At 37.6% G+C, this 27,377-nt stretch overlaps 1 protein-coding gene and 1 long non-coding RNA gene across 2 annotated transcripts; one reads left to right on the top strand and one right to left on the bottom strand.

Moving 5' to 3' along the window:
* The first annotated feature begins 3,897 nt into the window (after nt 1-3,897).
* Nucleotides 3,898-4,478, top strand: LOC131938870 (uncharacterized). The gene is made up of 3 exons (XR_009386367.1): nt 3,898-3,910; nt 4,110-4,228; nt 4,331-4,478. It is a non-coding gene; the product is annotated as an uncharacterized LOC131938870 (long non-coding RNA).
* Nucleotides 4,479-11,146: 6,668 nt separating this feature from the next.
* On the bottom strand, nt 11,147-21,500 carry LOC131938841 (uncharacterized). Its single transcript, XM_059297063.1, has 6 exons — nt 21,372-21,500; nt 20,232-20,442; nt 14,610-14,739; nt 13,357-14,342; nt 12,938-13,230; nt 11,147-12,565 (listed from the first exon to the last, which is right to left on the bottom strand). The coding sequence occupies exons 1-6, from the start codon at nt 21,498-21,500 to the stop codon at nt 11,147-11,149; spliced, it is 3,168 nt and encodes a 1,055-aa protein (XP_059153046.1).
* Between the last annotated feature and the right edge of the window lie 5,877 nt (nt 21,501-27,377).

Here is a 27,377-nt window from a genome sequence, read left to right as displayed (position 1 = left end):
TGACTCTAGAGTCTAGATTATACATTATACATTTAGACTCTAGGAAGAATCTCCAGATCTAGATCTAAATTTAGAAATTCTACATCTACAGTCCTATATGTCGATATCAGACTATATCTAGAATCTAGATTTAATTTCTAGCTTTAATTAAACTTTGCTTTTTAACTTTAGGCCTTAAGTAAGCCTTTAGTTAGTATAGTCTAGTAGCAGTTTAAACTTTTCCTACACCAGCCTTAAAGCCTTAAACTGTTAAAACTATAATCATGCCAGAAATTTAGCTAACATAAAAAATAAAAAACCAAGTGTCTATTCCCAGTCGACTGAGAATAGCGGCCTGAATAGCCGTAAAAGGGCTATTCACAGTTGTGACTGTTTTTGATAGATTTAATAATAAAAACATCAATTTAAGTAGGAAGGTGTGTGGTCGAGCAATTTAAGTAGGAAGGTGTGTGGTCAAGCAATTTAAGTAGGAAGGTGTGTGGTCAAGCAATTTAAGTAGGAAGGTGTGTGGTCAAGTGAAAATGTGGGTGACTGCTGTGCTAGAAGGTGCTGGTTTGAACCCATCAGATCAGATAATTAGTCCCCCTGTTATCAAAATTTTATTTTTTCCAGTTTTTCATGAAAGGGTTACGTATAATACGTTTGTTAATGTTTTAATCATTTGTGACATGATTAATGGCATATCTGAAAATAAGAAAAAAAACATGTCCCTTAGATTTTTGCTTAGAAAAAAACAACTTGGGAAATGTATGATGAAAACTGGAAATTAAAATTATTTTTACTAAAAAGAACATCCTATTTCACCTGATATTTATTCTATGCAAATTTTAGATGGTAATTGACAGCTGAATAGCAATATGAACTACTAACTAAACTGATGCATAATTAATATTATTTATTTAAAAATTATACTAGATCTATTAATATAGCTATAGTATATATTTAATTACAGTGCATAATGATAATTGATCAGTTGATCTATTTCTCTATGACCAACATAGCAAATATAAACCTAAAAGCTAATCTTAAACCATATTTTTTAATGAAAATATAACACAATAAGAATGGCACTTGTTACGGGTCAGTTTTAGGTTAGACTAGAATAGGAAAGAATGATCTAGAATTAGGGGAGAGTGAGTGTGTGAGTTGAGTTTACCCTAGAATATTGTTAACCCCGGTGTGTTTGTGTATTGTTATCCCAAGGTCGAATGCGGTATAAAAGCTGGAGTGAATGGTTGTCAGGGGTTAGTTAGTTGGCAGGGTTAGGTCGAGGGCTATGTTGTAATGTGATATGTGAGACCTAATAAACGTATCGAACGTTAACCCGAGTCGTCTTGAATTCGAATCTAACCCGGACGTAACAACTGGTGGCCAGTATTAAAGTAAAGATAGCGCAATCATCAGAACGTCATTACCACTGGATGTCACCATCACTAGACGTCATCATCACTGGACTATACCATCCTGGGACCGTACCTGAACAGAAAGTCGCAATCAGAACGTCATTACCACTGGACATCACCACCACTAGACGTCACCATCCTGAGACCTTACCAGAACAGAAAGTCACCATCGCTGGATTCTACCATCCTTGGACTTTATCAGAACAGAAAGTCGCAATCACGGGATTCTACCATCCTAGGACTTTATCAGAACAGAAAGTCGCCATCACTGGGTTCTACCATCCTTGGACTTTATCAGAACAGAAAGTCGCCATCACTGGGTTCTACCATCCTTGGACTTTATCAGAACAGAAAGTCGCCATCACGGGATTCTACCACCCTTGGACTTTATCAGAACAGAAAGTCGCCATCATGGGATTCTACCACCCTTGGACTTTATCAGAACAGAAAGTCGACATCACTGGACTCTACCATCCTGGGACCTTACCAGCACAGAGCCTTGCCGTCACAGGACTTTTGTCTTTTTCGATCCAGGTCTTTGTCTTCACATGACCCGGCCATTACAGGATTTACCATTGTTTTGAAGGGCTAAAGTAGGGGAAGGGACTACTACAACAGATTTGTACTTGAGGTAAGTGTTTTTGGTGTTAGTCTTTGGCACGGTACTCACAACCAAAATCTTAAACGTAGCAATACCCACCACAAAGAAAGAGGTAAGATCATTAGTGGGTCTTATAGGTTATTATGTTAAATTTATACTAGAATTCAGCGAGGCCAACGCAATACTGACAGACTTGTTAGCAAAGGGTAAACCTGAAAAGGTCGTGTGGTCAGATGAATGTAACCGTGCTTTAAGACTGGTCCAGAAACACTTGAACTCAGAACCATTTCTTATTTTACCTAATATTAATGAGCAATTTATCCTCAGGATCGACGCCTCGTCACGAGGTATCGGGGCAGCCTTGATGCAAATGAGAAATGGGGTCCTAAGACAGTAAAATACATCAGTAGAAAACTCCAACCGAGAGAGACTCGGTACTCTACTATAGAAAGAGAGTGCCTAGCAATTGTCTGGGCCACAGGCAAACTAGCGTTGTATTTATACAACGCTAGCTTTGTACTGCAAACGGACCAGCGTGCTCTAAAATACCTTCATAAATGTAGGTTCAATAATGCCAGACTGACACGCTGGTCCTTCCTGCTACAGGAATATAAATTTACTATAGAACACATTCCGGGGAGGGATAATCTTCTAGCTGACTTTTTGTCAAGAAATTTTAGATCGGGAGTCTGAGATGTAAATTGTAATTTAAACCACAGATTTGTTTGTTTTTTTTTCTGTTTTTTTTTCTCGGTTATTTTTACTCGGTTGTTTGTCTTGGATTCATGTACAAAGAAATGTATAAATGCATTATTTATTTACTCTCCTCTTGGTGTAGTATACCTGTCGAATCATTTTTCTTTTTTTTTTTTGTTTTTTAAAATTATTTTATTTATTTATTTATCTATTTTTTCTCTGTTTGTTTTCGCCCTCTAGGTTAACTTAGGATTTGGGGATTTAGTTAGTATTTGTAGTATGTACTACAAATACTTGGGTGGGGGGGTAGTGTTACGGGTCAGTTGTAGGTTAGACTAGAATAGGATAGAATGATCTAGAATTAGGGGAGAGTGAGTGTGTGAATTGAGTTTACCCTAGAATATTGTTAACCCCGGTGTGTTTGTGTATTGTTATCCCAAGGTCGAATGCGGTATAAAAGCTGGAGTGAATGGTTGTCAGGGGTTAGTTAGTTGGCAGGGTTTGGTCGAGGGCTATGTTGTAATGTGATATGTGAGACCTAATAAACGTATCGAACGTTAACCCGAGTCGTCTTGAATTCGAATCTAACCCGGACGTAACAGCACTGCTCTTTTAATCTATACCTCACTCCCCAGTCACAATAAATGCTTTTATTACCATAAGTTATTATTCTCAGTCGTATATTTTTATAAAAGACTTCATTTAAAATTACCAGGAAACTATAAACTATTCTCAGTAATGTCTTCAGCAAAAACCTTTTTTAAGAAACATGTTGTGTTCTTCTTTAATTTTTCATAATCCATCATAAATATTGTCATTCTGTAGCTCTATGCTAATTACAGTTCCATCATAAATGTTGTCTTTCTGTAGTTCAATGCTAATGACAGTTCCATCATAAATGTTGTCTTTCTGTAGTTCTATGCTAATGACAGTTCCATCATAAATGTTGTCTTTCTGTAGTTCTATGCTAATGACAGTTCCATCATAAATGTTGTCATTCTGTAGTTCTATGCTAATGACAGTTCCATCATAAATGTTGTCTTTCTGTAGTTCTATGCTAATGACAGTTCCATCATAAATGTTGTCTTTCTGTAGTTATATGCTAATGACAGTTCCACTATAATTTTATTTCTCTCTCCAGAGCCTGAAGGATCTTCCATAGTGGTGTGTGCTGTCTGATGATGTCTTAGAGTAAAGTGGGAGTTCAAAGGTCAGTTATCTGGTATGTTGGTCTAAGAATGTATTTAACCAAAATCTTCTAAAGTTGACCCTCATGCTGAATTCTGTTTGCCATATCATTGACCAGTGGCTATTGTTATGTAGTTTTTAAAGAAACACTGGTTGATGACTAGACAAGCTACCATATAAACTTCTTTCTTTAAAAAGTAAACATATTTTTAAATATACAGAGTGACTGTTGGCTGCTGAATGTGATGTGAAGGTCAAGGTTATTTCATTCAAATAGCTGCCACAGATGACCATAAGACTACAGTAAAGGCCAGTAGAGATCTGTCACATCAAGTTACAGGTAAGTTTATTAATTATCTTTTAACTTAATTAAGTGTACAGCCATGGTTTATTGCTGATGTAGACAATGTGTCAAATCTTTGTGTTGTGGTTTATTTTACAGGAATTAACTTGGATAGTCTAGATGACCACAACAGTAGGGCCAGTGGAGAGGATAGTCTAGATGACCACAACAGTATGGCCAGTGGAGAGGATAGTCTAGATGACCACAACAGTATGACCAGTGGAGAGGATAGTCTAGATGACCACTACAGTATGGCCATTGAAGAAAAAGTCTCGACAGATTTTACAGGTATTGTACAGTTGTTTTTGGGAGATATTGAAAAGATATCTAACTTATGCTTAAATGTTTTGTGCTGATGAAGTCCTTATGTTGGAACATTCTGTAGTTTGAAATGTTTACTGGATGAGTATCTTAAGATGGTGATGGTTGAGATGGTTGTGACAGTTGGAGGATGTAGATAGTTTTTATGTTTGTCAAAGTTTTACAGCCAATGAAATGTTTACAGTAATAAAATTGTTTTGTTTACCTGTACAGGTACACATGAAGTACAAGAATGTCTTGAAGGTCAAGGTGAGGTAGATCTACACACACACCTGGCAAACTGCAAGAAAAATCCTGGCCATAACAACTTTATACCTGTAAATCAGTTAAGTGTTGAGCATTTTCCTTCTGGTTACCATGACAACGATGTGTATGACCTCACAAAAGCCCTGGCTGACCTAACTGTCAGGATAGCCGTTAAGTTGACCAGTCCAGACAGACCAGAGTTTGTACCAGGCACTAAAGATCCATATCCTTGCTACAACATCAGGGGACAGAACTCACTGAGGACAGGGACTGGGAGGGTGTGGGTGGTGACCAAGTACACAGAGGGGATGAAGGACTACAGAACTTGTCCATGTCCTGAATGTGACCACTCGGACACACCCAGCAAAGTGTGGTGGCAGGTTGGTGTGTTGACAGCCACACATGTGGTTTTTGATTCCAGTGAGGCGAGACAGTCCAGCTGTAGGTTGTGGTTTGATGATGATAAAAGTCCAGTGGTCAAGATTTATGGGTGGAGGGTGGGTTGGTCGGACACTGAGGGAGACATGTGTTGGTTGAATTGTGTGACACATGACGTAGATGTAGGTGATAAACTGTGGGAGATGGAGAGGCGGTTTAAAGGTCTACGTGTTAAAGTAAGTGACAAATACAAGAGTCGTAGATATGTGGACAGGCTGACCATTATAGTGTCACATCCTCATGGCTGTTCTAAGCAGGTCTCTGTAGGTTACTGGGCGGACAGGCTGGAGGTGGGGTGGTATGGAGACACCAGGTACACGTACACAACGTCCACCTGTCCAGGTAGCAGTGGGGCTCAGGTCTACAGACTGGGGTGGGTCAGGTCTCACCATCCCCACAGTGGAGCTTACCCTGGTGGATTAAATTATAGTGGGGTGTGGTGGGACTTGTAGTTGTCTGCTCTTGTATAGAATGTAAACAAACATGGCGCCTGTTGAATGTCTGTCTTTTCTAGAATGTAAACAAACATGGCACCTGTTGAATGTCTGTCTTTTCTAGAATGTAAACAAACATGGCGCCTGTTGAATATCTGTCTTTTCTAGAATGTAAACAAACATGGCGCCTGTTGGATGTCTGTCTTTTCTAGAATGTAAACAAACATGGCGCCTGTTAAATGTCTGTCTTTTCTAGAATGTAAACAAACATGGCGCCTGTTGAATGTCTGTCTTTTCTAGAATGTAAATATAAACATAAATAAAGTTTTAAATCTACTCTTTTTATTTTTCATTTTTGTTTGTTTGAACTTTGGATGTAATGACTCTCAATATTGACGCTAAAGTTGTGATCTAGCGACTCTCAATATTGACGCTAAAGTTAGAATCTAGCGACTCTCAATATTGACCCTAAAGTTAGAATCTAGCGACTCTCAATATTGATGCTAAAGTTCTGATCTAGCGACTCTCAATATTGTCGCTAAAGTTTGGATCTAGTGACTCTCAATATTGTCTCTAAAGTTGGGATCTAGCGACTCTCAATATTGTCGCTAAAGTTTGGATCTAGCGACTCTCAATATTGTCGCTAAAGTTTGGATCTAGCGACTCTCAATATTGTCTCTAAAGTTGGGATCTAGCGACTCTCAATATTGTCGCTAAAGTTTGGATCTAGCGACTCTCAATATTGTCGCTAAAGTTTGGATCTAGCGACTCTCAATATTGACGCTAAAGTTGGAGCTAGCGACTCAATATTGTCGCTAAAGTTTGGATCTAGCGACTCAATATTGACGCTAAAGTCTGGATCTAGCGACTCTCAATATTAACGCTAAAGTTAGGATCTAGCGACTCTCAATATTGACGCTAAAGTTTGGATCTAGCGATTCTCAATATTGACGCTAAAGTTTGGATCTAGCGACTCTCAATATTGACGCTAAAGTTAGGATCTAGCGACTCTCAATATTGACGCTAAAGTTAGGATCTAGCGACTATCAATATTGACGCTAAAGTTAGGATCTAGCGACTCTCAATATTGACGCTAAAGTTAGGATCTAGCGATTCTCAATATTGACGCTAAAGTATGGATCTAGCGACTCTAAATATTGACGCTAAAGTTAGGATCTAGCGACTCTCAATATTGACGCTAAAGTTAGGATCTAGCGACTATCAATATTGACGCTAAAGTTTGGATCTAGCGACTCTCAATATTGACGCTAAAGTTTGGATCTAGCGACTCTCAATGTTCGCGCTAAAGTTAGGATCTAGAGACTCTCAATATTGACGCTAAAGTTAGGATCTAGCGACTCTCAATATTGACGCTAAAGTTAGGATCTAGCGACTATCAATATTGACGCTAAAGTTTGGATCTAGCGACTCAATATTGACGCTAAAGTTTGGATCTAACGACTCTCAATATTGACGCTAAAGTTAGGATCTAGCGACTCTCAATATTAACGCTAAAGTTTGGATCTAGCGACCCTCAATATTGACGTTAAAGTTTGGATCTAGCGACTCTCAATATTAACGCTAAAGTTTGGATCTAGCGACTCAATATTGACGCTAAAGTTTGGATCTTGCGACTCAATATTGACGCTAAAGTCTGGATCTAGCGACTCTCAATATTGACGCTAAAGTTTGGATCTTGCGACTCAATATTGACGCTAAAGTCTGGATCTAGCGACTCTCAATATTGACGCTAAAGTTTGGATCTAGCGACTCTCAATATTGTCGCTAAAGTTAGGATCTAGCGACTCTCAATATTCACGCTAAAGTTAGGATCTAGCGACTCTCAAAATTGACGCTAAAGTTAGGATCTAGCGACTCAATATTGACGCTAAAGTTTGGATCTAGCGACTCTCAATATTGACGCTAAAGTTAGGATCTAGAGACTCTCAATATTGACGCTAAAGTTAGGATCTAGCGACTCTCAATATTGTCGCTAAAGTTTGGATCTAGCGACTATAAATATTGACGCTAAAGTTCGGATCTAGCGACTCTCAATATTGACGCTAAAGTTAGGATCTAGCGACTCTCAATATTGACGCTAAAGTTAGGATCAAGCGACTATCAATATTGACGCTAAAGTTTGGATCTAGCGACTCTCAATATTGACGCTAAAGTTTGGATCTAGCGACTCTCAATATTCACGCTAAAGTTAGGATCTAGAGACTCTCAATATTGACGCTAAAGTTAGGATCTAGCGACTCTCAATATTGACGCTAAAGTTAGGATCTAGCGACTATCAATATTGACGCTAAAGTTTGGATCTAGCGACTCTCAATATTGACGCTAAAGTTTGGATCTAACGACTCTCAATATTCACGCTAAAGTTAGGATCTAGCGACTCTCAATATTAACGCTAAAGTTTGGATCTAGCGACTCTCAACATTGACGCTAAAGTCTGGATCTAGCGACTCTCAATATTGACGCTAAAGTTTGGATCTTACGACTCAATATTGACGCTAAAGTTAGGATCTAGCCACTCTCAATATTGACGCTAAAGTTTGGATCTAGCGACTCTCAATATTGTCGCTAAAGTTAGGATCTAGCGACTCTCAATATTCACGCTAAAGTTTGGATCTAGCGACTCTCAAAATTGACGCTAAAGTTAGGATCTAGCGACTCTTAATATTGACGCTAAAGTTTGGATCTAGCGACTCTTAATATTGACGCTAAAGTTAGGATCTAGCGACTCTCAATATTGACGCTAAAGTTAGGATCTAGAGACTCTCAATATTGACGCTAAAGTTTGCATCTAGTGACTCTCAATATTGTCTCTAAAGTTGGGATCTAGCGACTCTCAATATTGTCGCTAAAGTTTGGATCTAGCGACTATAAATATTGACGCTAAAGTTTGGATCTAGCGACTCTCAATATTGACGCTAAAGTTTGGATCTAGCGACTCTCAATATTAACGCTAAAGTTTGGATCTAGCGACTCAATATTGACGCTAAAGTTTGGATCTTGCGAATCAATATTGAAGCTAAAGTCTGGATCTAGCGACTCTCAATATTGACGCTAAAGTTTTGATCTTGCGACTCAATATTGACGCTAAAGTCTGGATCTAGCGACTCTCAATATTGACGCTAAAGTTTGGATCTGGCGACTCTCAAAATTGACGCTAAAGTTAGGATCTAGCGACTCTTAATATTGACGCTAAAGTTTGGATCTAGCGACTTTTAATATTGACGCTAAAGTTAGGATCTAGCGACTCTCAATATTCACGCTAAAGTTAGGATCTAGCGACTCTCAATATTCACGCTAAAGTTAGGATCTAGCGACTCTCAATATTGACGCTAAAGTTGGAATCTAGCTACTCAATATTGACGCTAAAGTTCGGATCTAGCGACTCTTAATATTGACGCTAAAGTTAGGATCTAGAGACTCTCAATATTGACGCTAAAGTTAGGATCTAGCGACTCTCAATATTGTCGCTAAAGTTTGGATCTAGCGACTATAAATATTGACGCTAAAGTTCGGATCTAGCGACTCTCAATATTGACGCTAAAGTTTGGATCTAGCGACTCTCAATATTAACGCTAAAGTTTGGATCTAGCGACTCAATATTGACGCTAAAGTTTGGATCTTGCGACTCAATATTGACGCTAAAGTTAGGATCTAGCGACTCTCAATATTCACGCTAAAGTTATGATCTAGCGACTCTCAATATTGACGCTAAAGTTAGGATCTAGCGACTCTCAATATTCACGTTAAAGTTAGGATCTAGCGACTCTCAATATTCACGCTAAAGTTATGATCTAGCAACTCTCAATATTGACGCTAAACTTTGGATCTAGCGACTCTGAAAATTAAAGTGACGGAGTGGACTAGCGGTAGTGAGCTGGACTTGTAACCCTGAAGTCTCGAATTTGAACATGGTCTGTAGAACGTCCCTGAGTCCACCCAGCTCTGATGGGTACCTGACTCACGTTAGGAAAAGTAAAGGCGGCTGGTTATTGTACTGACCACACTATCTCTTCATAAGCCGTGGTCACACAAACGAGTGAACTCAACTTCACTTTCCCCGTAGACCGTCACGTTTGAAGGGGAACTTCTTTTTATTAACACGTTTTTTATTAACTCAGCTTCGCGTTTGTGTGTTTGTTGTTAAAATTGACATCGAAAATTAGCCCACTTCTGATTGTTCTATAGTTCTGAAATTTGGCATGCAGGCTACTTTCGCCTAACAATTTCAGATGCAATCATAAAAACTAGCAATTAGAGACCGTAATTAGCTTAATTTAATTACGCCCTAAGGACCATAAAATTGAGGACATGATTTCTAAAGATACCGACAAGACTGGAGGCCTATTGATACAGTTACTTCGGCCCCAATCGATGTGAGCGCGCTGGCCGTGATCGTATAGTGGTTAGTACTTCGCGTTGTGGCCGCGACAACCCAGGTTCGAATCCTGGTCGCTCAATATTTTTAGTCCGTGTATTTATAAACACTTAGTCAAGTCATACTTAATCAAGTCATTAGATAAAGTAGAAAATTAACTATATAAAAAACTTTTTTAGAAACCACGTTTTTCATGTGTAGCAACGGACTAAAAAGGAGAAAATAAAATACTTAAAAAAAACCACGTTTTTCTTGTGGACTAAAAAGTAGAAAATAACTATTTACATACATTTGATGACAAAAAACGTGGGTCGGGCAGATGGGTCGGGAAATTTGATGGTGAACGTACCCACGTTTTTTGTCATCAAATGTATGTAAATAGTTATTTTCTACTTTTTAGTCCACAAGAAAAACGTGGTTTTTTAAAAAGTTTTTTTAAAGTATTTTATTACTCTCATTATTGACGTTAACGTTTGGACCTATAAAATGTATTAGTGAATTGAATATGAATTAATTTTCACATCAATAGCAACCTGAACTTCTAGAAAAGTCTTTCTGCTATTTTGGTCTATAAAGAAAATTATATCAACATATGGATATTTTAAAAACCATTAAACATATGAAACAAAAACAATTTTTTATGTCGTGTCTGTTGTAAACAGACAAAAGCTTGAACCAACGAGTAGGTGGGATAAACCAATGCTGTTAGCGGTCAAAGGGAAATAACAATTAAAATAGAATATATCTTTAAGAAACATGAATAATGTACCTTTAAATAATTTAAAATAGTGTCAATGTAATTTTTTTTTTGTTTAACGTCACACAAAGACAGTTATCTAATTATTATAACACAAAGTCAGTTATCTAATTATTATAACACAAAGTCAGTTATCTAATTATTATCACACCGTGTGACACCAAGTGGGGGCTGACACCAAGACTAAAGCTTTGCAAAATGTATAGAAGAAAAATGATTAATTAGATTTTTTAAAGGGGGAGGTGGGCTGACACTAAGTATATTATATAAATAAGTAAATTATATATATACTAGTCGACCCGCGGCGTAACATACGCCTCTATTTAGTGACCCAGGACTTCCTGATAGACACAGTTGTCCAAAAAGGGTGGGTTTGGGCAAACTACTGTAAGAGAATTATAGGAAGTAACTCTGGAGAGAGCAACATATAGTTGTCCATGAGTGAAAACTGGTTTTGGAAGATACAGACATATCTTTTTGAATGTTTGGCCCTGTGCTTTGTTAATTGTCATGGCAAAGGCTAATCTGACAGGAAATTGTCTGCGCGTAAAGGTGAAAGGCAAATTTGAATCTGATGGAGTCAAGGATATCCGTGGAATAAGGACAGTTTGTGAGGTAGCAGCTGCGATAGTCTTACACTCCAGTACGTTGCGGTGAATGCTGGTAACAGTCAGTCTAGTGCCATTACAGAGACCTCTTGCTGGCATGAGGTTTCTAAGAAGCATGACAACTGAACCAATTTTAATTTTGAGTTTATGCGGAGGCATGCCAGTAGGGGTAAGACTGTTAAGAAATTCTACGGGGAAAGAAAGTTCATCTGCGGGATCGTCTGTGACGATGGAGTCCACGCTGGTGAAAGTTACTTCGTCGGTTGGGATAAGTTTCAATACTTGTTCATTCAGGTGCAGGGAGTCTTCGTTCGTGACACTTAGTATGACTCGCGTACTGAGTTGTTCCGAAGTGACAGTTGAGAAGTCGATGTCGCCATATAGTAATTGAACTGGATCAGAATGAAGAGGGAAAGAATGTGACGGTAATGTTACAGGTGTTCCAATTGTCCCGTCTCCAACATCGAGAAGCCATTTTGCAAAATGCTGTTCGTCAGGAAGAGCTCTCATATTTGTCGTCAGTGTAAGTACATGCATGTGACGCCACAAAAGTTGCTTGTTTATGCAACTGGCGACAGTGAGTGCTCGGGAGCCACGCAGAATGACGGGGAGTATTTGTCGGAAATCTCCACCCAATAGAATTGTTTCCCCTCCAAATGGGTGCGTCTCACCTGTGAGATCACGTAACAACCTGTCAACTGCCTGAAATGCGTATGCATGTGTCATTGGCGCCTCGTCCCATATAATCAATTTGCATTGCAGAATATGTTGCGCGTGTTGTGAGATAGGTTTGATATTGCATGTGAAAGTAGGAGTGAGCTTCAATGGGATTTTAAATACCGAATGGGCAGTACGTCCACCTGGTAATAATGTTGCAGCTATTCCTGTAGATGCAACGGTTACAGGAAAGTCTCCCCTGGCTCTGATGGTATGGATTAGAGTTTTATAGACAAAGGTTTTCCCTGTTCCTGCCGGACCATCTAAGAAGAAGCAGGTTTGTCGCGGTCGGGAGTCTGTGTATGCAGCGTCCAAAACAATGTCAACAGCGTGCTTTTGTTCTGTGTTGAGTTTGTCGTAGTGTTCTATAGCGTGGGAGTGTTCAGCCTGAGCATCAAAGGCGGAAGATGAATGACACTACGGAAGAATGTCAGTGAGGGGTAGGTGTAATTTGTGCAGGTTGAGGCCATGTGGTTGAAGCATGTCATTTATTTCTGCTAGAGCATGCATGCAAGCGGTGCGTGTGGAATATGTTCTGAGAAAGTCCTCAGAAAGGGAGAGTTTATGCGTGTCCCAAAGGTGTGGAACGTTTTGTGGTTCGCCGAAGACACAGATGAAAACAAAAAGGTGTCGCAAAAACGCTGGCATTCGTATCTCAGATGCCTCTATAAGTGTATCATGCCATATCTTCTCGTCTTTAAGAAGACCCAATAGTTGGCACGCCTCTTTGAAAGTGTTACATTCCACGCCGTTGACAGTTCGTAGATGCTTGAAACTCGTGATGCTTACGGAACGGGTAAGGAGAAGCCTGAGGTAATAACGTTCGGTGTCGTGAATGGCAACAACAGGCATTCTACCGATCACCTTTGCACCTCCTCTAATTCTCTTTTGCCATTTTCCAGAGGATTGTTGGAATGTGTAATGATGGGGAACATCAGTGTAATGTAACTCCACAGCTTCAGGATCCGTTTCATTGAGTTCAAACCAAGCTAAGAGCATGGCGTTTTTGTTGGCCTGTCTTTGTAGTGCTTGTTCTTCCTGACCCTCATGAAAGAAGACGACTTGCTGTTCTGGCAAATGAACTGGTAATCGTGTTATAACGTGCGATTATTCTAAAAGACTGTACTCGTTCAAACGCCACATAGCCTCCGGAGCACTAACATACCTAGCATCAAGAAAAGTTTGTATTTCGTCATGTTGGAAAACACCATCGGCCGGCTCCTTCTGAAGTGCAATGGATGCAGCGTCGTGTCCTTTGTAGACGTACTTATATAGGTACTTGATACATTGAACGGACGCGCACACTTCAACGTTAATATGAGCATTGAATTTCTGAGAAAGCCAGGGGTTGTAAGGTACTATCCAACGATTGTCGATGTCGTGTTTGCCAACAATGGCAGTTGTGCCCTGCCTTCGGCGGTATATGGGGTACCCTTGTGTGTTTTCTTGAGTCTCGGCGTTGAAGTCCTTTGGGAAATTTTTTGTGCACTTGCCGTCTTTCATGCAAGATGAGCTAGAATTGAGCGTACTACACGGACCATGTACCATACGTTTAGTGACAATTTGGAAAAGTCGAGGGTGTATTTCGGTATTTGGAATCTCAGCGCAGACATATTTGTCTATGTCATCTTTGGTCCTTATTTTGCACTGTGAATCAAGTGTCAGTAACATATGACAATGAGGCAAGCCTCGTTTTTGGAACTCAATAACGAAAATGTATGCGACTACATTGCCGAAAATATTCCTCTCCAAAATGTCAGTTAGGAACTCCCGCAGTTTGATATGAAAGACGCGGGCAACGACATCAGGCCTGTGTTCTGGTCGCTCATGATGGGAAATGGCGTTAGAGATTTCCGGCCAAGCAGGATTGTAGGTGAATGTTAGGAATAAGTCAGGCTTGCCACATTTGCGGACAATTGCCATCGCGTCTTGGTAGTTCTGTTGCATGTACCGTGGACTGCCTTGAAATGTAGAGGGAAGAATGATCAACTGTCCAGGGTGAATGTTATTGCCTTGTGCTTTTGCAGCGATAGCATCAATCAGTCCCCTGTATTGTTCTACGCGCAAATCTTCTTGATGGGAGCGTAGGTAATGTAAACGCGCGCCTTCTGTTCTGACATATGCGTCGACTACATATTGCTGGAACAGTTTGCCGCTGGAATGCAAGATGCTGAATGCAGATCTCATGGCAAGCCTGTAGGCATAAAATTGGAGTTGTGTGACTCTGGTTCTGTTTGCGGTTCGCTTTTCTTCAACATGGGCCGATTGTATGTGTCAGCCTGGATCTCCGTAAGGAAATAGCAGTGGATAAACCATGGGTTCACAGTTCATATTGAGTACAGAGATACGCTTGCAGGCATCTCCTCTTGGATATATACAAATATCGCGTTGTGCAGGAGGTTCCCCGTCTTCCCCTACAAAGATAGCAGCAACATCAGTTTGGCAGGAGGGTGCGTTGTACCTTCTCATGTCCAGGGTTGGATTTTCCATGAATACAATTCGTACAGAAGAAACAGAGTTACTGTGAGTTATAATGTCGTGCATTTGCATATACGATTTAGCAAAGGGGTTAACCTGTCGTATCATTTTGTCTAGTTGCAAAAACAACATTCTACTGCAAGTACTGTTACAATCATTTTGCAAACGTTGAGTGGTAGCCTCAGCAGAATCGAAGATATATAGTTGACCGTATCGAGGGGTCGTGTTAGGATTGGTGTACAAAGGACTGACTTGATGATAAATTTGACCGTGGATTCGGAATGCATATGGTCCATGACCAGGTGGTTGAGCAATGTCTGCGCCCATTGATGCGAAAGCTAAAGCAGAGTTGTATTCCCTGATATGATCCGAAATGTCGGGACAGCGGATCTTTGCCACTCAAGAGGTTTTGTAATAAAGCAGGAGCTTTGGATAGCGGTGGCAAAGACACTTTGCCGCTATGACAACACTTAGTGTAATGTCCGGATTTGTTTACCTCTGATGGCCATAGTGCGGTAGGTAGTCCAATGTCATGTTCTTCGATGGAAAGGGCAGTGTCTTCTCGAAACGCAGCGGAAAGTTGAATGTGATGAATGTGCATGTGTATTGCGAGAAGATGCGACTGTTTGAAAGAACGTTTGCAATGTACACACTCAAAGAAGGATTTCGTCAGGGCAGGAGTTTTCAAATGTGTGATAAGATTTTTACGTGCGAGAAACTGTTTGTCGCAGATGCTGCAAAGAAATGTTGTTAAATGTGTTTCTACATGTACATGTTTAGTTTGTAAGTGCTTCATAAGAGTGCGAGTTGTTTTGAAGCATTGCTGGCAATATTCACATTGCATCATTCGTTCAGTGGAGTGTGTTTTTAAATGTGCTTTGAGATATTTCTCTAGTCAAAAGGTTTTGGAACAAATGGTGCATTTAAAGTCCTCTGCGGAATGCGTTTGCTGACTGGAGTGTGTTTCTAAATGTGCTTTAAGATTATTTTTTCGTGTGAACTGTTTTGAGCAAATGTTGCATTGAAAACCCGGCGTTTGTAAATGTTCATCAGTAACAGGAGAGTGGGCAGGTGACGTCACATCAGTGTGGAGATCACATGGGTGCGTAATGTTGGTGCACATGCCGACGTTGTCAACAGATGGCACCAGAAGGTCATCACGTGTGTTTGTGAAAGGCAACAGAACTTCGTAATGGCCATGATCCAAAGGACCGCTAAATAGCAGGGATATGGAGAGACGTTGACCCGGATTGTAAACTCGAGGAGGGTCATGTGGACGTTCTCGAAAGTAAATAGCGATAGTAGCGGGAAGTATCTGAGACATCGCCACAATTTCAGCCTCGCCACCATAAACGCCGGAAGTAGTCATGTAGGCAGCGTATTGTTGAGCAGAGTGTATGACTGTACTCCCGTGAGTAAGAACAACGGACTGGGCGTCGCCATAGTTGTCCCAATGTTCGCAAACAAAGCTTACAGCCATCTTGCGAAGTTCGAGAGCAACAGTTTCATCGATGACATTTTTCCAAAAATACGCCACTGATAGGAATAAACAATTACCTGATGAAGGAATTTCTACTACATGGAAAGATCTGTTGACTCCACGAAATATATTTGAAGCGGTGGCCATTGTTAGGAAACAAAGGGGCAAAATCAAAACAATGCTTTGGGGCAAACGTAGCTCAGACGACTGTAGGATATACCAAAGCAACTGAGGACACAGGAGCGACTGAGGTACACACTGATGCGGGTACACACTGTTTCGCATGCCCCCCCCCCACCCCCCATGAAAGCAGCCTCCCATGACGACAGTTTACAGACGACAATGAAAATATCAAGCAGAACTTGTTATCTCCACTTAGTTTCAAATAATTTAAAAACTAACTTATCTGCCCCTAATAGCCGTCAATTATTGGGACCGTCTCTAGTAATATAAACATTAAGCGTGAACCACAGCTCACAACACCATGTGGGGGTGGGGGAGGTTGATTTATGCCTAGTGAAGAATGAAGAAGAGAGGGGATTGTAAGGCGCGTTTGCAGCTTGTTTTCTAACGGCTCGAAGAAGAGAATTATATTTATATATATATATATATATATATATATATATATATATATATATATATATATATATATATATATATATATACATATATATATATATATATATATATATATAAATGAAAAAATAAATAAATAAATATATATATATATATATATATATATATATATATATATTAGAAAAAATTATTAAAAAATTAGAAAAATTATGGGCTTTATATAAATAATATATATATATATATATATATATATATATATATATATATATATATATATATATATATATATATAAATGAAAAAATAAATAAATAAATATATATATATATATATATATATATATATATATATATATATATATATATATATATATATATATATATATATATATATATATTATTTATATAAAGCCCATAATTTTTCTAATTTCGAGGGGGGAGATTCATAGATCTCAATAGTAATCATTAATCAGTTGACTTAGATGAATGTGTGTATTGATCTCAATAGTAATCATTAATCAGTAGACATAGCCATACGAACTTAATTTAAACTCTTTAAATCCTCATCACACAAACTACCCGGCTATAATGGTTTTCTACATTTGTAAAGTTTTTCAATACAGTGTAGTTATGGGTCTTTATAACTGAATTAACTTTTTAACATAAACATTGTACATCAGGCAAATAAAAACCTGTAAAATGTAATGCAGCTATTAAGGTCCACAGACCACAAGCTATTTTAATCGTTTCCTGTAATATTTTCATAACAGTTCCATTTCCTAGTCTTCACCGTTTTTCAATTTCTTATTTTTCCACATTTTCCACAATTTAAATCCCTAAGGTTCTGTAAGTAATTGTCACATGAAATTTTTCACATTAATTAACCATTACAATGTCTACATTGTTCTGTTTGTTGGAATATATGTGTGTTTTGATGTAGTGTCATCCCCTTATTTTGCATAAAATTTTGTATTTAAAATGTATTCAAGTTATTGCAATTTAAAAAAAACAACGTGGTAACGTACATCTTTGTAGAAAAGCATACATTTGAATCAATTTTTTTTTGCGTGAAAAACGTTATAATTATGGGGAATTTAACATAGTTTTATCCTCACATTTGTGTTGTTTCTATGGCGACCTAATCTTTTAAGTGCGAGTTTATGCTATTTTTCATAAAACGATAAATAGTATTAAAATATGGATACATTTAAAAGCCCAAAAAATGGTAAATAAAAGAATATTTAAAACAGATGTCTTCTCATGACATTAAAGTTTTAAACGAAATAAAGTAATTTCAAAAAAAAGTATAACTTTACGGTCTAAGGGAAGTAACAATTAAATTAGAAAACTACTTAAGAAGCTTGAATTATGTACCTTTTTGAGTCAATTTAATATTCATTTGTGAAAAGACATCTAGATTTTAAATAGCTTCTCAAGTTTTACATAAAAGTAATGACATCTAATGAATTTTAAAACATTAATTTTAAGGTTTTACTCCTTCAGATCTGAAATGTACATTCGTAGACTAAATCTCTGAGGAAACTTTTTAACTGATGGAAACTAATGTAGAAGAACTTGATTTAAAGAAATACAATTTTTTTTAAACATTGAGTCGTAATTAATTCAAAAGGTCAGTAGGGTAGATGAAGTAGAGTTACGCTGTTTTTATGGCCCCGTTTTAATGAAGGGTGGAGGATCTTAGCAAATAAATAAAAAGTTGGTCGTGAAAATGTATCGAACTTAATGCACTAATTAAATGTGATCTTTTAGTCAGATTCCGTGCCCTAATTAAATGTGATCTTTAAGTCAGATTTGGTGCCCTAATTAAATGTGATCTTTAAGTTACATTTGTTGCCCTAATTAAATGTGATCTTTAAGTCAGATTTGGTTTCCTAACATTACATATTGTCGTGTTGGTATTTCACTGTAGCTTGAGTATTTCGCACGCACATCTATGACCGTTTCTACGCTAGTGATTGATCTATTTATTTTTACTGAACGTTTCTATGCTAGTCATTGATCTAGTTATTATCACTGAATACTTAAAGCAGTATTTTAGCTCTAATATCCTAAACTTTTAACAGTTTTGGTACACACAAGGCCAACTACATTTCTTCTTTCTAACCGTAAGCCTGACGGTGTGAAGCTATTAATAGGTATACTGTTGAACCTAGCGAAGTATGTTTTACGTTTTATGATGTCGAGCTAGCATAAACTGAAATACGATCTAACAGACCATGTCGACAATTTAGATACAGATTCTCTTTTTGTTTAGTGTCGACAATTTAGAGCCAGAATCTGTTTATGGTTAGTGTCGACCAGATGCGTAGCTAGGGGTGTGGGGGCGGGAGTGAGGGGGGGGGGCGCCAAAAGGGGTGGAATTTTTTTTAAGGCTAATTTTATGCTGCAGTTTTGAATTATAAATACTTTCAGAAATGTAATGATTACACGCCTTTACATACTGGTTTAACTGTTTCCTACCTTGATTATTAACTGTAAAATACTTACCGGCAAAACCGCATTCCAGCTTTTTCTATTTGGGGGGAGGGCGCGTTTTCGAGAATAAAATCGGAAAAAATTACACTAGATTGGTAAGTCGATAAACGTTACCACTTATAAAAACAACCAGTTGTATTAAAACGTATTGTACGATTGTTTAACCGTAAAATGCGATAGTGACCTTTATTAAAATAGTGCAGGGGGGGAAGGGGCTTTTAGGCTAACTAAAATCGCAAAATTACACTAGATTTTGAGTAAACAACCATTAGCTGTTAGAAAAGAAACTTATTGTACTAAAGTGCATTATACAATTGTGTTATATTTTTTTTAATGTTAGAAAGTTAGTTACGTTAAAACCCGCTCTACAAACTTTGTCCAAGATGGTTTTGAGGTGAGTTTGTGCGTGTAGGGGGGGGGGGGGGTGGCTCTTTTTTTTCGAGCAAAGATCGTAAGGTATTTGTACTAGATAGGTGTGTAGATTACTCTTATAACACTTGGAAAAGTAACCAATTGTATTAACGCGTAATGTACGATTTCACTAGCCAGTTTTGTTAAGAAATGATGCGACTAGGTCTGTGTAAGATTCTACAATCTTGCCTGGATCACTGTATTAATGAGAAAATTAGTAATAAAACAGATAGTATTAGTTACCTCACAAGTTAAAGACAGTTACAACAAAGGACGTTTCGACCCAAGGTCTTCGTCAGCACACAACAGTGTGATTACAGATTAGACAAATAAAGACAAACAGTAACACATTTTTTGACTTAGCTCGACAGTGAAAACACGTCTTGTCTGCTAGCCACGATATCCAAAAGAAAAGACGCGTGAGAAGGACGCTTGGACACCGTATAGGGGTGGGGTTGGGGGCGTGATGTATGCGGGAGGGGGGGGGGGTGGGTTGTTAGGTGAAAGATATCTGTTTATTCAAGCCATCGGGTGCCCGTGTACCAAATTTAAGTATCAGTCGCGTTTCAGTGCTAAGGCGATTTTTAAAATTGTGGCAAAACCGAACGGCGGTTACACAAAAGTCCTTTTTTAAGTCATGCCCACTCTTGTTGAAGTGTTTGGCCACAGGAAGACCGTCTTCATTGTTGATTGATCGCAGGTGTTGGCTAACCCTGTCAGACAATCTTTTCCCCGTTTGTCCAATATAAAAAATGTTGCAACGCCTGCACTGGATGACGTAAACTACGTTGCGGGACTCACAGTTGAAGTGATTTTTAATTTTGAGGGTTCCCTTCGGCAGCTGGAGTGATTCAACCTGAAGGGTGAAAAGACAGGTATTGCATTTACGGGGACAAGGAGTGGTGCCAAAACCGGTGTTGGTAGTGGGTGGCAGGCGGCTGCGAACTAGAAGGTCTCTAAGGTTGCGTTCCCTTCTATACACAACCAAAGGACTAGGGTTAGGGTTGGTGATAGGGATAGTTTAGTGTTAGGGTCATATGTAGAGAATGGTTAAGATTAGGACAAGTGCTGGAAAGAAAGTTAAGTCAATTCAAAAATGCCATTCTTACTTTTGCGATGCCAAAATGTATACGTCATATAGTTAAAGCAGAAGAAAGCAGAAACAGAGCATAGCGTAGGTAGGTAGACCAATAGAAATACAGGAGTTGACCAGTCACGTGGGACGGCAGATGACCAGTGAAGCGGAGTCAGCAGTTAGGGATAGGTAGCGGTAGAGAACGGTCAGAGATATGTAAAGTTAGGTAGCAGTTAGAGCTAAATAGCGCTTGGCGAAAGATATAAAAGTTAGAATGTAGATAATGTTAGGGATGGTCATGGGAGCGTGTATGGAGAAATCAAGTGTTAGTTGTAGTTAGATTAGATAATGTTAGTAGATAGTCGGGTCTTAAGACGTAGTTAGGGTAGGAATCTATGCCATGTATAATAAAGAACTGTATTATATTTGATTTGACCTTTTATGATGATTCCACATGGTGCCAGGCGTACATAGGAAGAAGCATTACATTTATATATAGGATCAACCTTTCTACAACCCTGCATTACGTTTAGTAGTAGAACTGACACCATCAAATTTGGTAGGCCAGCTCTCTCCTTAATTACACCCTTACATCTGGTGTGTCTTCGACCCCACCCTCTACAGCTGGTTTGTCTTCCACTACACACTCACAGCTGGTAGAGCCAACTTTTCCACCCTCACAGCTGGTGTGTCTTCCACCCCACCCTCACAGCTGGTGTGTCTTCCACCCCACACTCACAGCTGGTAGAGCCAACTAATACACCCTCACAGCTGGTAGAGCCAACTTCTACACCCTCACAGCTGGTAGAGCCAACTTCTACACCCTCACAGCCTTCCATGCTGCCACAATAAGTGATAACACTTCTGATTCATTTGTTGTCTCAATAAAGATTTCAAGATGTTCGTTTTGTATTTAACTTTTATTTTTGACTGCTTGTTATGTAAGACTTTTATGTTGCAAACCGGACTACGATGTTGCCGTCCGGTTGCTTAGTCGCCGGCCGAATACGTTGCTGACACTGGCTCGGGCACTAGCCAATAAGGCCGTCGTTGTCTAGGGGTATTTAATTATTCTACCAGAGTCAGCTACATTGAAGTAATCAACGGAACAGGAGACCTTCTTAGTTTGTGCTGTTTATTAATTAGCTAAATGCCTGTTCTGCTGAGCGAGGCTTCCCCTAACCGCTAACGTCGGGAGCGCTTGTGCGCGAGAGAGAGAGAGACTAACTAATCTGTCTGTATTTATACCCCTGTTTTAACCCCCTAGCTATTCCCACGGGACAATGAGCTCAAAACTTGTGATCTAACAAATTATCCCTCCTGGCGCTAACAACCCTGGCTACTGGTCAGTATAAAGACTACTATTGTCCTGTCAGAGCGGTCAGTCTCCTTTGAACGTGTCACCTACAGTCCATCCCTACTGTGTACCCTGTAATTATATAGTGAATGGATGTTTGTGGAATTCTGACCCAAGATTTTACAAGCAAGACATTTCAAACTTTACCTGAACAGCTCTTGACATGTTCTATAAAGACTGGACATGTAATGTAATGTCTAGGAAAAGTATGTAACAACAGCGTAATTTCATCCATATTTCCTACTTTGCCTAAAATGACTTGGATTGTATAAAAATCCAAGTCATTTTACAGAATGCCGGGCTTTCATACTTTGCAGGTAACATATTTTAGTCGTACCGGTAGGCCCTGCAGTGGTAATGGAGGTAAAATTTATTTGAAAAAGGGCGTAATTTATGTACTCAGCGTCATATACTCTGCAGTCAACGGTGTTTGGGACATAAGCAACGGTCTATATAAAAATATGGGCGTTTATAAAAATATAAACACAGACGTAAACAAACGGAAAAATAAACGAAATACATAAACGAAAACATAAACACAAACTTTAACATAAAGTCTAACTCAAACAATAAAGCAGAAAATAATGCATACATAAACGCGAATATAAACACAATATTAAATGCAATTACAAAAGCAATCAATAAAGCAAGTGGAGAAACAAATGTAAACATGGAGAACATTAAAAATAGACTTCTTAATTGTTATCGATAAAAAAAAATAATTAGTAAACATGACATGTAATGTATAAAATAATTGTTTTTAATATGTAAATTACCTGTGTTTTATCTACCACATTGCTTTTTAAATTGATAATTATGTAATTGTTTAAAAACATTAAAAAATTAAAATGGTATTTTTTTTGTTTTCTTTTAAGTCATCTATCATGGAAAGGTATTTTGTTCAAAGGAATGTACGTACTTTGAATACATTTTTCAGTAAAATTAGAATGTGTGTAAGGTGTAAAATATTTACTTTGCACATTACGTCTGTTAAAATAAGGTGTAATGAGAAAATATAGTTTGAAAAGGATAAATATACAACTACAAAACAATTATTTTCAAACGTTTAAAAAATAAAAATGCATAAAAAGATACGTGTTCGATAGAAGGACTGTTAAAAGGTGTCTTATAATGCTCTAAATATAATGTGTGTTATTTATTATAGTATTTTCTTCAATCCATTATTTTTTCAGCTCCATAATTCAACCTTACGCACTCCCCTCATACCCTACCCCTCCACCCCCCCCCATAAAAAAGTATTTAAGTATGTTTATTTTTTACTTATTCTTTACACACATGTCTGAAATACATCTGCCAAATTACGGATTGCCCGAAGGCAGTTTTCTAGAATGGGCAATCTCTAAAATGTACAAAGGCGAAAATGTCACGAAAGACACATAGCATTAAATGTTCTCAATCTTGATTAGAATTTTAAAAAACGTCCAACATTACCATCTCCATATAAGGTAAGAACAAGGAGAAAACTTTATTATTTCTGCTGTAGCCAACATATTCAAGAATTCTTTGGTGCTTGACTTTCCGAAGAGCCTTCATTTCAACCTCGATAGCTTTCTGTGCATTAAGTAAACACATATATTTATGTATATTTATTAGGCTATTTAATCTATTTCACATTCTAAAGTAGAAAAAAATCAAAATTTTAAAATTAATTTACTTATCATTTCTAAATATTCATCAGATCAACAGAATTCTCTTATATTCTCATTATATATGAAATAAGCTGTGAAATCACTTTTTGGATATGACGACTTTAAAAAAAGAATATTTGACTAGGTTGTTAAAAAAATTCCAATTCATTCAGATATACTTTAAAAAAATTAGAAAGACAAGCGGTATCGTTGGCAGTATGTCTCATGTTATGACGCAGATGCCTTAATCACTTTTTCAATACACATACTTTATGTACCCTAACTGATTATTAGCCCATCCACAAAAGACCAAGCCCCCCTTAGTAAAAGAGTTTCCAGTAGCACATTTCAATTTATAGTTTGATCGCAAAAGAATATAATGAAGACGTTAAACCTCTCACTTATAGCCTCCCCTGGTTTTGTGTGCTTACTTGTGTGGTGTGTTATCAAATGATAGGTAGGCATACCCTTTATTAGTCAAAAGTTGTAGCCATTGGCTTTGTTTTTTGTGTTGTGGGACAACGTGTGCTCATGTGGAGATTGACAGATGACGAGTGATAAAACTTTAGTAAATGTACGACCGTTGGTTGGTCGAATGACAGTGAGTGGACGTGGAATGTACGTGTTTGCTGAAACTTAAAGTAGTTTTGTCTCGTCGTTTTTATTATTTATCTTATTTTTTTAATAAGTAATACTGTATCATATTGTGTTTCTTATTGTTATTTTCAAGTAGGTCTACATTATGTTATGTTGTTATTCAGTATATCCTCCACACCCCCTGACATAGGCATTTGAAGAACCCGACAAAAGATAAGAGCAATAATTTCGTAAATTGACACTTTATGCCATTTATATATACAGGTATAGAGTGTAAATATTGAGTAGATGATACTTATGTATACAAACACTCTACATTGAAAAAAAAAGATTTGTCTATATTTTACTCACCAGAAATTTCATGTCCGTATCGTCTGACATAAAGGCTTGCTTTACTACACATTTTTGTACGTGTAGTTTGTTTATATCTATAACTTCTAAAACATGTGTGTTGACACCACGAGCTATTTTACGACCAAGTTTCCAATTTGACGCCTTTTCTTCTCCGTCTGACATCACAGAATTGTGGAACAGGAAGCCAGAAAAATCATGCAGGTAAATAAATACTGTTTTATAGTTTAAGTAAATTCTGTGCAATTGATTATCGCCCATTCCGACAGACAATTCAATATTGCCAGTTAATTGGGAGAAAATGAAACCAATTTTTAATTTTTTTTTATTTGCGATACATATTTTTTGTTGGCAGTGTTTTTTTCTGCTAATTTATACGAGCTTTGTAAACTAGGAAGAAAATTTAGACGATAGCAAACATTTGTTAAAGTGACTTTCGTCGTATAAATGATTCAAACATTGTCTTAGTCAGTAAAGGCATACAAATCCCGATTGTTGTTGCTGACAGACCAACATTTTAAGAAGATTTCATCAATTCCTTACCAATTATGTAGGCCTACTTTTAGACGAGTGACATTGATTAAAATGTGACATTGTTTAAACTAAGTTATATAAATGTAAACAATGCTGATGTCATATTTCTTAGATCTTAGATGTTATGGTGCCGATTTATCCACACTATCGTCCAGACGCCCTTTGGTTGTACTGAATGAAAGTCTTGAGTGACTAAAATCTAAAACCATAATTTTTTTAAAAAAGACGAATTACCTACCTCCTATAAAACATCCGTCGTATATTGGAGAATCATCCATTTCAAGTAGACGACCAACGGTACAGTAGGAAAATACTATGCCCACATCCTATCTGTAACCTTAATAAAAGATGTAGAACAATTTTTAAAATATTTTATAAAATTATATAAAAACAAAAGAACTCTTTATGATTATCATAAAAGTAGTTCAACATTTTCGTTTATATTCTTCCGCCACATCGATGATCTAATATATATATTGGTCCACCTTGCGTTCCCCTTGAATACCTTACATTCTCTCCCCTTACGTCAGTGAGTGATCTCACAAAAAGCATGTAAAAACATGACTAGTCGCTCACACAGTCCTTCCGTTGGCCATGTGCTCTACTTTTATACAACTTCATGCTAAACACAATATAATAAATCCTACAAGACGTACAGTCTGTTACAGTTAATAAAACACATACATACACACACCACAACAACTGTAAAAGTATTTTGTTAAGATACACTTCAGTATATTTGACTTAATAAACAAAATGTGTATTTATATTATTGAAGAAAGAATTATCCGCTTAGGATTTATCACACCTACTACAAGGCAAATTTATAAAAGATTTTACAACATGCAACGGTCTATAGGAACGTTCTTAATAATTTAGCAACATGATGATGATTGGGTTAGTTCACCCTACTCCGATGTGATGATTTCAACCACTTCACCACCCCAAATCGCGCCCCAAAAGAAAAAAAAAGTAAATTTAAACTTAAATAGAAAACGTATTATTTAAATTATATTGTCTTAAAATGTTGCAGACAAGAAATTTAAAAAAAATATCATATCAAACTAGCCAACATTACTCGTCCAGCCTACTAACTAAACTCTACCAACTAAACTCCAAGTAGAATCCTAGATCTAGAAAGCATGGTTAAACTTTCTAAAATAATCTCTAAAAGTTTATAAAATCTAGAATTTTGTTAGATTCAACAGATAGAATGACATATATAAGAATATATTCAATACATTATATATTCTTTGATAGATCTCAGGATCTCGATCTAGTTAATCTGCTAAAAAAATCTAGAATCTAGTACTAGTTTCTAGATCGTGTAGGCAAGTAGCTACAAATCTATTAGTACTAGCTAAGGCTAAAGCTGTAGAAGAGCTTTATTTCTAGAATCTAGAATGATTAATAATTTTGGGGCCTATTCTAGAGCCAAATGTGAATCAAGTCTACATAATTGTACGCGTTAAATCTAGAGAAAATAGTATGTTTACAAGTCAGCATAACTAAATCTGTGTTAAGATCCTTTATAACCAACAGCATAGACTAGCAGACAGGGAGATTGGTTTTTATAGCCAGAACAATGTGAACAGTTGTTGCCATAAACAACATTAAAGAAGCTAAATTATGAAGTTTTGTACCAGGTCTACAGAGAGGTTGTGACCTGAAATGAACTAGTCTAGATCCCTAGTACTAAATGGGAAAAATAAGAAGAGAAGTTTGAGTGTGGGAAAAGGGGTCGTCCTAACGAGTTAGTCAACTTTATTAATGTGTTCTGTGTTTAAAATAGGCCCTAATGGAGGTTGGTGAATATGTGCTCTTTATTCTTGCTAAAATAATTCCCAAATCTCTATAAGCCTGTTATTAATGTACCGGCTAAACATTGTTTCCTGCTAAATGTGTATTGTCAGTATAACATCTATGACACAAAGCAATGAAGATAATAATTGATATGAAGAAAAATATATATTATGTGTCTCTAGATGTAGCTGCATATAAATGTAATCAGTCGAGAGAGAGGGAATATTATCTTCTTCTTCGTTCTCAACAACGGACGAGACTTCCTACTACACAATTAAGTATGTTATGCGTCATTTAGGCCAATGATTTTTTTTTAAATTGAATTTGCTTCAATAGCCTTTGCCAATCAAAGAATAACTACAAGGTTGTAGTTGTTTGATTTTGGAGTTGTCTCTCCTAGATGTGTTGTTGTCCCCAGATATCGA

The sequence above is a fragment of the Physella acuta genome, unplaced genomic scaffold, assembly GCF_028476545.2.
Source record: "Physella acuta isolate Inbredline_101_S28 unplaced genomic scaffold, ASM2847654v3 ptg000258l, whole genome shotgun sequence".
Lineage (NCBI taxonomy): Eukaryota > Metazoa > Mollusca > Gastropoda > Physidae > Physella > Physella acuta.
This window is presented reverse-complemented; position numbering and strand designations above follow the sequence as displayed.

Bases quoted from the DNA above. Each gene is read 5' to 3' on its own strand.
- LOC131938841 (XM_059297063.1), bottom strand. From the start codon at position 21,500: ATGGAAGGCTGTGAGGGTGTAGAAGTTGGCTCTACCAGCTGTGAGGGT. The intron at 20,443-21,371 runs GTGAGGGTGGGG...TTCACCCTTCAG, and splicing joins GGGTGGAAGACACACCAGCT to GTTGAATCACTCCAGCTGCC. The intron at 14,343-14,609 runs GTACAACGCACC...TTATGCCTACAG, and splicing joins CCAACCCTGGACATGAGAAG to GCTTGCCATGAGATCTGCAT.